Source organism: Cygnus atratus, chromosome 4 (genome assembly GCF_013377495.2).
Source record: "Cygnus atratus isolate AKBS03 ecotype Queensland, Australia chromosome 4, CAtr_DNAZoo_HiC_assembly, whole genome shotgun sequence".
NCBI classification, from domain to species: domain Eukaryota; kingdom Metazoa; phylum Chordata; class Aves; order Anseriformes; family Anatidae; genus Cygnus; species Cygnus atratus.
In genome coordinates this window covers 29,811,924-29,824,262 of record NC_066365.1, presented here as the reverse complement: position 1 = coordinate 29,824,262, position 12,339 = coordinate 29,811,924, and the positions used below count along the sequence as shown (strand labels likewise).

General features: G+C 37.1%; 1 protein-coding gene across 5 annotated transcripts in view; it reads left to right on the top strand.

The window, feature by feature from the left end:
- RAPGEF2 (Rap guanine nucleotide exchange factor 2) overlaps positions 1–12,339 on the top strand; it is a 183,401-nt gene that overhangs the window by 141,669 nt on the left and 29,393 nt on the right. For all 5 annotated transcript variants that reach the window (XM_035546927.2, XM_035546936.2, XM_035546916.2 and 2 more), the window contains 8 exons: positions 3,808–3,985; positions 5,776–5,912; positions 6,344–6,502; positions 7,833–7,985; positions 8,312–8,476; positions 11,528–11,635; positions 11,729–11,932; positions 12,021–12,129. In XM_035546927.2, coding sequence (XP_035402820.1) covers positions 3,808–3,985; positions 5,776–5,912; positions 6,344–6,502; positions 7,833–7,985; positions 8,312–8,476; positions 11,528–11,635; positions 11,729–11,932; positions 12,021–12,129 — 1,213 coding nt within the window. The remainder of the gene's footprint in view (positions 1–3,807; positions 3,986–5,775; positions 5,913–6,343; positions 6,503–7,832; positions 7,986–8,311; positions 8,477–11,527; positions 11,636–11,728; positions 11,933–12,020; positions 12,130–12,339) is intronic.

Genomic DNA, 12,339 nt, shown 5'->3' with positions numbered 1-12,339 from the left:
TGGTGTTAGTCACAGAGGGACATTTAGTCTTCAGAATGGATGTATTTCTTCCTCAAAATGTTTCCTAAGGTGTTGAAAAAGTATTTTAAAAATTCTGTTTAACTACTGATTTCCTAGTATTTTAATGTGGTTAATTCTCTCTCTCTTATTTTCCTTCCCCCCCACCCCTTCTATGTTGTCAAGATCATTTGGGAGCTTTCACCCCAAACCAGTGCAGAAAAGAAAACACTAATGACCACCCCAAACAAAGCCATCCTGGTAGGCAGTTCTCCAGGTCTTCCCACTTTGGGGGTGCATTAAACAGTGTAGCCAGGTGGTCAGAAGAGGCGATTCTCCCACTGTATTTAGCATTGGTACAGACTCACCTTGAATTCTGTGTGTCATTCTGGGCTCCACTATATAAAAAAAGTGTTAAGGTCCTTGAAAGCGTCCAGATTGGGGCAATAAAGCAGACGAAAGGGCTGGAGGGCATGTCCTGTGGGGAGAGGCTGAGGGCACTTGGGTCCTCTCATCTGGAGAGGAGGCGGCCGAGAGGTGGCCTCCCTGTGCTCTGCAGCTCTGGTCTCTGCTCCCTGGTCACCGATGACAGGATGTGACCAAATGAAAATAATAGTTGCTTTTTTTTTATTATGATTTTTTTTCCCTTGAGAATCAGACCTAATGGTTAACCGAGGAAAAACTTACTCAGCGCTCCTTTATTGTCCATCTTTTGATACTTGTTTCATTGTATTTATTTAATTAGCTGTTACCCCTCAAATTTAGCAATTTTGGTCTTGGAGGCAGTTAGCAATTGGAGCAACCATTTTTATATTGCTTCAGTATTAGTCTTACAGACACTGCTTAAAAATGGGGAGGTCTCCTTAGGTTGTGAATGTGAACTAACTCTTCACCTCAAAGAACATGTCACTCAGTCTCCTGACTTTCTTGTTGGTAATGTGACAAATAAAATCCTAGGCTGTCACGCGATTCAGTTGAAGCTTCAGCAAATTTCTCATGGCACCTTTTCAACTGTGAAGGAAAATTTTCATTGTGACTGGTATTTAGATTTTAGAGAGACAGTGTTTTGTAGTTTAAGCTGCAACCAGCCCTTTTCACATATAAATCCAAAAAGATTGCATGTAAGTAAACCTAATATTAACTTATTACCCAAGAAACAAACACAGCATGTGCTTATGAAAGCACTCATTTCTGAGGTGTATTTCATCCTTGATAAACATTCACTGGAAATCTTTAAGCCTCGTAATTGACCATGGACAAATCCTGTAGGGTTTTCATCCTGTGTTTTGGGTTTTCTACTGCTGAAGCTTACAAAGACGCCCCTATCCTCAAAGGAGCTAATCAGGATTTTTCCTTTAGTCTTACACAAATGCATGGCTATTGTTCCCATAACTAAGGGTTCCTGTGCAGATGTGCTTGATTTTTCTAACCCATGGTGGAGTACAGAAGTGGACGTAGGTTGGAATGAAGTTTAATGTGTCAGCAAGAGGACCCTGAAAACTTCATGTCATATTTAATGCTATTAAGCCTAAAGAACCAAGCCATTTGCAGTGTTCCTGTAGATAAATTAGCGTGCATTTCTAATGTGAAGGCATATACAATTATTCTTCACAATGTAGCAAAACTTGTGCAATGCTTTTTGCATTCATAAACTGAGGTGTCTTCGTCAGATGAGTTGCTTTATTCTTTCTTACTAAAAATGTGTGTTGCCTACATGGAAAGGTTACATATTCTTTTGCTAACTTCTGCATAATAACTGCGTGTTGCTTGAAATACATTTTTTTTTTCTTGTAAGATAAAGGTGTCCAAAGTTAATAAATGTTACTACTGCTCTGTGGATTACTGCATTCAATTCTGAGTTTGTGTTGCAGTTGTTTGTTTTTTTTTTTTTTTGGATAACTAGTAAGCAACTATTCCTGTACCTATCAATGCCATTGGTTGCCAAAAAGATCTAACTAGCTCTGTAAACAGTGATTGTCCCTCAGGAAATACTTGTAGCTTCTAGCTGCAATGTTTAAGGTATTTTCTGAACACAACACAAAATTGCGTTTAATTTATGTGGGAATTATTTTTTAAATGGTGTCATTTTTTTGATGGGGCTTCTGTCTTAAAGCAATAAACTAAAAGTGGACAGTCAAATAATTTTTTAAACAAAACAGTTTTTTTTTTTGCACAGTATGTGGAATTTTCTTGGGTTCCAAAGTATCTCTTCTACGTTGGCATTGTGTGACTAAGTTTAATTGTGTATTTAGCTTACCAACAGGCTTTTGAGAAGGCTTCTGCTGGGCAGGTAGGAGGGGCACTCGTTAATAACAGGAAGGTTTGCAGAAGGGACTGGTGAATTAGTCACACAGTCGCTGGAATTGTCACAGTTGGAGACTCATGATTCTGCCAGAACAGTGTCATAAGCCATGTGTCTACTGACTCATCACTAATTTTTCCACCAGTCTCATTTGATGAAAGCTATTTTGTACGAGTAGTTAGAGAAATTGTTTCAAATATATCATAGGGAATATGCATGTTAAACACAGCAAGACCACTAATGAAAATACTGCTAGCAGTATTCATTTTTTGTGATTTGTTTGTGTGGCAGTAACAGCCTTCTCTCCCCTGTTTAGGAAATGCTTGGCACTTTTTTCTTTTAAAAACAAAGTGAAAATAATTTGAATATTGTGTAGGTGCTGGTACGATGCTTTTCATGCTAACAGGACCCCATTACAAAGCTTCTGTGGTGCTGTAGGGGAAGTGTTTAGGAATGTTACTAGCTGACCTGATCCATCTCTAGCTGTATGCTGCCATTCATAAGGTGGCTGTGTATGATGGCATTAAAGTAACAGATGTCAGCCACATCTAGTCAGGCAGAAGTAGGGAAGATCATTCTATAAAAATACAAACATAATTTGTCTTACCTTCTCTGTGTTTGGAAGGTGACCTATTTTTTTAAACCAATTTATGGGAGTCAGATCGATCAAACAGGCTTTGGTTGCTGTGTTTGTCCCATGCAGGATTTTTAAAGTAGACATGACTGCATTGTTTGCATTCATATAACATCTGAGAAACTTGATTTGTCAAGCCATGTTGTAAAACTTTCATTAAAATCTTGCATTTCCTTAAAGGTTGTGATAGCTGAGCCTTGGCAGCTGCTGTGGCATTAAATCAGGTTCTGAGAAAGAGCAACTTCATCAGCAATGACAGACAAGTGTTTGTAGGATTTACTAAATGTTCAGTCTTGAAACAGTATCATTAAAATGTATTTACCTTTAGGTGCTGTCCTAATGACCTTAGGCTATGTGTGGACTATGTTTTCATCTTTTTAAAACAAAACAAAGAACAACAGGCAGTTTTAGGTTATTGAGAGAACAAAATTTTTGAAGCATTTTGACGCAGTGCTTACTTCCCCAGACTGCCTACATAAGATAATATTGCATTCATAAATGTCTGAAAATGTAATGTTGGGATGGGAACAGAATATGTTTTAAATTAACTGTTTGTTTAAAATAAGTGATCTATTTCAAGGAGTAATTTATTGGAATAAACTGCCTACAATTCCTCCAAGACCTGCTAATTAAATAATTTATGATGAATCCTGTTTATGTATGGCTGATTGAAACATGTTAAAAGCCCTGTTTAACGTTGTTTTGGTGTTGGTAAATGGTTTGTTGTTTAAAAAAAAAATGTGAAGAAAAAAGCAACACAAAAATTCATTTGACAGATTAGGTAGAATTTTTCTGTATATTAAGTAGGAATCTAGAGCAGTGAAGAACACATTTGAACACTTATTTTTTTAATTGTTTATATGCATTAATTTAGGCTACAGAAAGTGAAGCTGGTGATATGGATCTCAGTGGGTTGCCAGAGACAGCAGTGGATTCTGAGGATGATGATGATGAAGAAGACATTGAAAGAGCATCCGATCCTTTAATGAGTAGAGATATTGTTAGAGATTGCTTAGAGAAAGACCCAATAGACAGGACAGATGATGATATTGGTAAGTATTACAAAGTAGCAAAATGCCATCAAACTTGTTCTCCTTCACCAAAAAATGTATTTTTTGAGCTTGGGGTTTTATTTTGGTTGTTGGCTTTTGTAGTTGGTCAGTTTAGTGTGTATTCTGTAAGCTGATCTCTAAAGGCCAATGAATGAGTACAGCCAAAGAACCGGAAAATGCACAAGATATGGTGGAAAGCTATCAGTGCTGACCTTTTAGGTTTCAACATTCAACTTCTAATTGATATCAAGACTGGTTTATGAAGTAAGCATCGTTGCTTACTGGAAATTGTTAGAAATTTGACAAAATTTATGTTCGTGTCATCACTGGATTCTTAGTAATTTTTTTTGTTTTAAGTTGCGTTGGTTTTTTACATTTGTAATAAATAGTGGAGCCATAAGACCTTTACATAAATATAAATATACTAAAACTAATTTGCTATGTTAATGTACAGACTAATACATAGAAAGCAAAGCTAGAATTAGAATTGTAATAATTACCATTTCTAATCTAATCTGTTTCACTGTCGCAGGTGGTTTTTTGTGTGTGTGATTGTTTTGTTTGTTTTTTGTTCTTTTTTCTGTTCATCAAAGTATACCTAAATGATGATTTGTTGATTATGACAAGATGAAGGGACTGGAGCATCTCTTGTATGAGTAAAAACTGTGAGATTTGGGTCAGTTCAGCCTAGAGAAAAGAAGGCTCAAGGGGAATCTCATCCATGTGTGCAAATACTTGAAGGGAGGGTGTAAAGACAACGGAGCCAGGCTCTTCTCAGTGGTACCAAGCAACAGGACAAAAGGCATTGTGCACACTGAAACAGAAGAGGTTGCCTCTGAACATCAGGAGACACTTCTGAACTGTGCTTCAGGTGATGGAGCACTGGCAAACACTGCCCAGAGAGGCTGTTGAGTCTCCTCCTTGGAGATCTTCAAAAGCCGCCTGGACGTGATCCTGGGCAACCTGCTTAGGGTGTCCCTGCTTGAGCAGGGTTGAACATGATGACCTTCAGTGGTCCCTTCCAGTCTCAACCATTCTGTGATTCTGCATAAATAAAATTTTAGGAAAAAGATTGAGTTATATTGACTATTTCTAGTAGGTTTTGATGAAAACAAATGCAAAAACGTCTAACCTCTAGGGCACATAATTCCTTAGCATGACTATTAAGAACAAATGAGCTCTGTGTAGCTATGGACTATATAAAACATCAAAATATGGGAGAAGCTCATAGTTGAGTATAAGTGCAACTCCAGTACGTACGGAAGCCAGAACAGCAGTAGTCACCTGTAAGACAGTAATCCTATTCTGCCTGGCCCATCCTAGGGGATCTTTGTAAATGCACCAGATGACAACTCTTTTGTTGTTAACATGCCTAGACTGGACATGGAATGGATGGGTTTACCAAAGATGTTGCTCAATTTTGAGAAATTTCCCTCCTTAATGTCTTACTGTGTTTTATATAGGCCTATCGTAGTTGTAATGGAGTTATTGCTCTGGCTGGATGGAGAATTATAGTTTCATTGGCTGTGTTCAGAGCTCTCGATTAAATTACAATTCTTCTATTATGCTGACTTTTACTTTGCAGGGTTTCTATTGATGGTATGACCAGCCAGTCTGTGCCTACAAAATACCCAGTAATTACAACAGGCCACTGTACGAGATTTATTAGTATACAGAAACGATTGTGCTGCGTTTTAGCTTAAGTAGCCTTAGGCATCTTTCTGAAGAACTGTCTTTGCTGTGCTTTGTTGTTTTGACATGCACGACTCAGTGGGCTTTTTCTCCTTCAGAACAACTACTGGAATTCATGCATCAATTGCCTGCTTTTGCCAACATGACAATGTCAGTGAGGAGAGAGCTCTGTGCTGTAATGGTGTTTGCAGTTGTGGAGAGAGCAGGAACTATTGTACTGAACGATGGAGAAGAGGTCAGTAGAAGTTACTTCTGACTCTCCTGTTATACCAGACATCCCAGAGTCCACAGTGTTATGGTCCTGTTGTTTTTTTTTGCTTTAAAAAAAAAAAAGTAACTTTGAGCAGGTAAATTAAGTGTCAAAATTAAGTGTCATCTTGTTCTTCCTTTGAAAGCTTTTGTTTAAGCCCTTGCACAACATTTCTTATTCAGTAAAAGCAAAAGAAGATAATCTTCATAACATACATACTTCCTGTCTATTGGAGTTGATTTGGGAAATTTATTTCAACGGTTTAAAATCTAGTGTATACATTTTTTTAATAGGTGCCAAAAAATAACTCATTTCCTTTGGGGGGGGGGGAAGAAGTGGGGATTGTATCTGTATAGCATGATATTACAAAGTTAAATGATTTTGTCTTCATGTATCCTGCAACATTTAATTTGTAGCTGGATTCCTGGTCAGTCATTTTGAATGGCTCTGTGGAAGTGACGTATCCTGATGGAAGAACAGAGATACTGTGCATGGGAAACAGTTTTGGCGTTTCCCCTACCATGGACAAAGAGTATATGAAAGGGGTGATGAGAACCAAAGTGGATGACTGCCAGGTAGAGTGTCCAACTGTAACACATGCAAAATTATGTACATATAGAAATAATACAACTGAATAGCCAGACAGTTTTTTTCAAACTGAGTGTATGTGTAAAATCTGTAATGCATAACCCCATGAAATACTTGGGAGATACGGTTCCTGCTGTTTGTACTTACAGACCGGGAAATTGAATTCTCTTCATCCGGATAGGGATTGTTTTGGATTGTTTATGGGATTGGTTTGTCTGTGTGCTTTCTGCAGAACTTAAGGCCTAGCAGCCTGCTGCATATATCCATTGCTTCAAAGTTTCCTTTAGTAAGATCTCAAGATCCGTTAGCTATTACAGTCTCTCTTACTTCTGCAGGTAAAAGCCGTTCTTCCTTAGTGGACTCAGCTACTGAATCTTAGACTAATACATCTGTCCCATGATGAAAAGTAGAAGATGCTTTAGTTTCAGCCAGTCTGACCTTTCAATAAAAACGTTTTGACCTTTGCTATAACACAAACAGTCAGTTGTAAAGGAGCACTTCTCATAGCATAAAACAGCTAGCCTAATCTGTATATGTGGTGGCTGCTTACTTCTTCCCATCCAGAAGACAATAGCCAAGCTCTGGGTGAATTAAGTGTTTTTCGTGGTCCTGATGGCTAATTAGCTTCTATCAGATGCCCTTTGAAATCGGTGAAAATGTGTTATGGAGTCTAACTTCCAGTAAGTGCATAAATCGTATCTTGTTAGAATAATGTTCTGCAACAAATCCAAACAGTAGGAGATCTGTTTCAGCTACTAATAGCTGCTGGAAATAGAAAAGTTCTGTAAATAAATTATGAAGAATGCAGAAGAAAATTCTGTCTCTGGGAATCTTGTACCTTTGTCCTAAGTACATACGTGATGATTTTGCAGCTTGTCAATCAAAAAAACCCACTAATTTCCATTCAGTTAATGGCCCAAGTTAATTTAAGGAGACAGTTTAATCTCAAGTATTTGCAATTCATAGTGTATGTGTATTTTTTTCCAAGTTGTAGTAGGTGGTCTTAATTATATTTGGATAGTGTAGGTACTAGGAATATTATTAAGCAGGGAGATCTAGGCAGCTAAGCAAAAACGGCTGGTAATGCTAAGTCATTTTGTTCTGATGAATCTTGGGCTCCTCTGATTACAAGATTGTATTGGAAATACCGTGTATTCATCTGCTTATTCCAGCTGAACTGCTGGAATAACAGATTTGGCCAACCGCAGGTTGAGAACCTTCTTTACCTTTTCTACTAATAGAATGCTTGCATCATAAGTCTAAATGGTTTCCTGAAGACTTTACCTTTTAATACTGGTGCGTGATGATTCTTTCCAGTTTGTTTGTATAGCCCAGCAAGATTATTGCCGTATCCTCAATCAAGTAGAAAAGAACATGCAGAAGGTAGAAGAGGAAGGGGAGATTGTGATGGTTAAGGAGCACAGGGAGCTTGATCGCACTGGAACAAGAAAAGGCCACATTGTCATCAAGGTAAAAGCAAAAGGGGAAGAGTCTTGCAAAGGTCTGTATTCTATAAACTTCTGAACTTGGCAAATAAGGCTCAGGATTAGATGAGATATATATGATAACATGTATTTGAAAGTAAAAATTTCTAGTTTTTCTACTTTAAAAAGTTATGCACGTGAGTAACGAAGTGATTTTTGTAAAACTTAATTACAAAAGCTTTGCTTATCTCATCAGTCAGTAGATACCAGTATTGTTCTTTCTAGTGTAATTCTTCAGTATGATACAAGAAAAAAAAATCATTTATTGAAAATGTATTTTAATTTTTAAGTGTTTTTTCTTTTTTAATTTAGGGAACAGCTGAAAGGCTAACAATGCATTTGGTGGAAGAACACTCTGTGGTAGACCCAACATTTATAGAAGACTTCCTGTTGACGTATCGGACCTTTCTTTCTAGCCCAATGGAAGTGGGGAAGAAGTTGTTGGAGTGGTTCAATGACCCCAGCCTCAGGGATAAGGTTAAAATCCCCTAAAATTTATATGCTTGTTATATGCATGAAAATATAAGCTACTAAGAATAAAATAAAATTTTTTTGAGTGACTCAACTGAATAAGACGCAATTTTAGTGACAGAATGCATGGATAAAACTACAGAAATATTTCTTCTTATTGTACTTTAAGTACAAACTTGTTCAGGAAAGGTAAATTAGCCATAATTTACCTTGCTGTGTTATTACTACTTAACTTAGTTGCTTGTAAGTATAGGGAAAGCTTTTTTCAATAATTAGCATTTTTATTTAATATCATTTAATGTAGTTCTATTGTGCCTTGAAATTTGAGCATGTAACTGAGTCCTGTTGTCTATACATAATAGTAATTAACACAACTTGGTAAACATTTGGTGATAATTTATCCTTACATAAAGATACTGTAAAATAGAGCCACTGTTAAGAATCTAATCTATTGACCCTTACACAGTGTTAGGGAAAAAAAAAGAAATAACAATACAACAATTAAACAGTCCCTTCCCCAGTCAAAACTATCATGAGATAAGAATGAGGCCCTGTGTATTCAGTTTTGGCACACTGATAGCAGCACACTGTCTGTTGAGACTATACTGTGCTTCCCACTGTAATGCTTTACTTCGAGTGTATATATTTGTCAAATGTAAAACACTGGTTTAAAAAAAAAGTGTTTTTTTTTTTCCCAAATTTTAAGCTAGGGGAATAATATTAAAATTTTGGTTTTCAACTTTTATTTACATTTGGGTATTTTTCTACTAGAAATGCTAGTTTGTCTGCACGTTGGAGAAAGGACCTTACGTTTGGCAGAGAGGCAAGGCTTTGCTTCAGGGAAATGCTCACTGTTCCTGTGAAAATCTGACTGCTATGTACACTGGAAAGCTGAAGCTAATATTGTTTAGCACAGACCTGCTAGAGCTTCAGATCTATAATACCATCTTTAGACTTATTTTGTTTGTCCTGCCATGGATAATCTCCATAGCCTCTAAAAGCATGAGCAACAACAGTTGCTGGTATCAGGTCTGGAAACAGAGTAGCTCTTGTTCTGCCATCTCAAGAGCCAACCAACCCTTTCTGTCATTGATCAGTCCTGACAGAACCGCTGCTTGGTTCACATGCAGGGAAGGCAAGAATTAGAATACCTTGGGAGGAGCAAAGATAAGTAAGTGGGGAACACAGGACCGGGAAGATTCTGTCTGTCTGGCTTAAGGGCTGGCAAACGAGAGGGAAAGGGGTGAGAAAAACTTATGAAGCACCATCAGTAGCCAGTGATAGTCAGACTGGGACATTTGAGATCTAATCTTGCTTATGATTTTCCCTACAACCAGGGTGCTTGACATAACTTAAACCATTTTTTAGAGCTGCTCTCCTGGTTGAAATACAAGTAGTGGCATTCTTCTGGAAGTCACTGTTCAACTCTTTTCAGTGCAGTGTCTGCTGGGTGCAGCAAGAAGTCCCTACTTTGAAAGCAGCATTGATACTGAAGTATTTTAAAATATATGATGTGGTATGGCTTGCAAGTTCCCATTTTGCTAAAAATTGTAGTTGTCCCAAATTTCATTAGACATCATCTGGGTCTTCCAATGTGATCCTCATTTTTTTCATTTTCAACACAGATGTTTAACAGAAAGGAAGTTCATCTTCAGTTTTAAAGATGAAAATGTCTCAAATATGCCAGAAGTGCTACCCCTAGCCTACTTCCCTGTGGCTGGGAGCTGTAGTGCAGAAACTATGCTGTTATCTCCTTTTAGAAATCTAATCTCTCTAGGACTTCTATAGTAGTTGATTAGATTGGTCGTGAATTTCAGCAATTCTTCTGAATTCATTTGTTTTTCAGCACGAAAGGGAACCCGCTTGGAAACTGCATAAACACAATAAAGCATACAGCTCCCATGAGGGTAGCAGAATTTGCTTTTGGATGCTTTGTCACGGATCTTTAGCATAAGAGGTTTAGGTTTTGTGCAGAGGCCAAGAACTGACAGTGGCTAGCTGTGTGATTAAAATTTATATGAGATTCTGTTCTAAGCTCCAGTTCTTGAAATGTTCAGTTTTTTTCCCTATTGACTTGGTTCCCCAGCAGAAGAAATATAGCTGTATTTTTGAGAACATTGACTGGAACCACCATTTTTGGTTAAGGAGCTTTTTGAAAATTGCGTGAATCAATCTTAATTCTAAAGGTCAAAAATATTCTATTTTGTCAGGACAAGTGCTGCTGATGTCCCAGGTCAAATCACATCTAAAGATCAAATTTCAGTGGGAGTATATATAAATAAATAAATAAATAAAAAAGAAAGGCTCTTGTTTTGTGGCTTTACTGTTCAGGAATGTTAATTGATAGTAGAATATTAATTGATAGATTTTTTTTTTCCTCCCTAACAAACTGTAAAATACTAGCTAACATTCTTCTGAACTTGATAATCATAGTTGAATGGGGGAGCTAGGGGGTGAAGAGAAGGGAGGAGGTGTAAACCAAAAGATTGAATGTAAGGAAGAGAATTACATGTATTTGCTGTTAAGACCTCTTTCCTGCTTCTCACAATAGCTCCTTTTTCCTGCCTCTGTAAACATACAATAACTCTTTTACACAGGCAAATGCCTAATGAAGTTAATGGTGGCTTATCTCAACTACTGTGAGTTTCAAGAGCCAATAAAAAAAAAAAAAAGGAAGCTTTGTAATCATGTGCTTGAAGAATTAAGGAGATTTGGAAATGTATGTGGACAGGAAATTGTTGTTACAAATCAGAAATTGATCTAATTCAGTGCCTCATATCTGTGTGCGCTCTATTCCCTGCTCAAACAACTTTGGTACAGCCAGTGTTAATTTTCTAACTTTTAGTAATCTATATGAAATACAACCCTTAAGCAATTTTTATTCTTCATTCTCTCCTCATGGTAAATGGTTGCATAACAGTGAAGTTTGGGTATATAGTATTTAGGATCCTGATGGAAGCTTAGAGAAGCTTTAAGCAGCAGTATTTTTAAAGGACTTAGCAATAGTGTTGATCTGGGCTTTCTTGGGAAATGCTTAAATTATTGATTAATTTTCAGGTTACACGGGTAGTATTGTTGTGGGTGAACAATCACTTCAATGATTTTGAAGGAGATCCTGCTATGACTCGATTTCTGGAAGAATTTGAGAACAATTTGGAGAGGGAGGTAAGAATGATTTTTTTCTGACAATTTTAGATAGTGGGGAGCAGTCAGTCTATTACATATAACTCATTATGCTTCTCCTTTTTTTTTTTATAGAAAATGGGTGGACATTTGAGGCTGTTAAATATCGCTTGTGCTGCTAAAGCGAAACGAAGATTGATAACCTTAACAAAGCCATCTCGAGAAGCCCCTTTGCCTTTTATCTTGCTGGGAGGGTCAGAAAAGGGATTTGGCATCTTTGTTGACAGTGTCGATTTTGGTAGCAAAGCTACAGAAGCAGGCTTGAAACGTGGAGACCAGGTATGTAATTTTAAAATGTTTTATTTTTCCCCTTTTTTCCCCCCTTTCTCTTCACTAAATAAAAATAACTACCTCTTTTTATTTTTAGATACTGGAAGTGAATGGTCAAAACTTTGAAAACATTCAGCTGTCAAAAGCCATGGAAATCCTTAGAAATAACACTCATCTGTCTATCACTGTGAAAACCAATTTATTTGGTAAGTTTGTGTGCACTTCGTTCTAACTTGTGTTCTAATTTAGATGGAATTTTTAATTTTGTACATAAAACATTTGAAAATGACTTAAAATGATTGTTTGAAATACTTCTGAGGTGGAAAGAATAGGAAAAGGAGGTTTGCAGCTTCTAAAGAGTCAGAGTTCAAAATTGTAGAGAAAAAATTTCAAATAACATCCTATATGAAGTCACG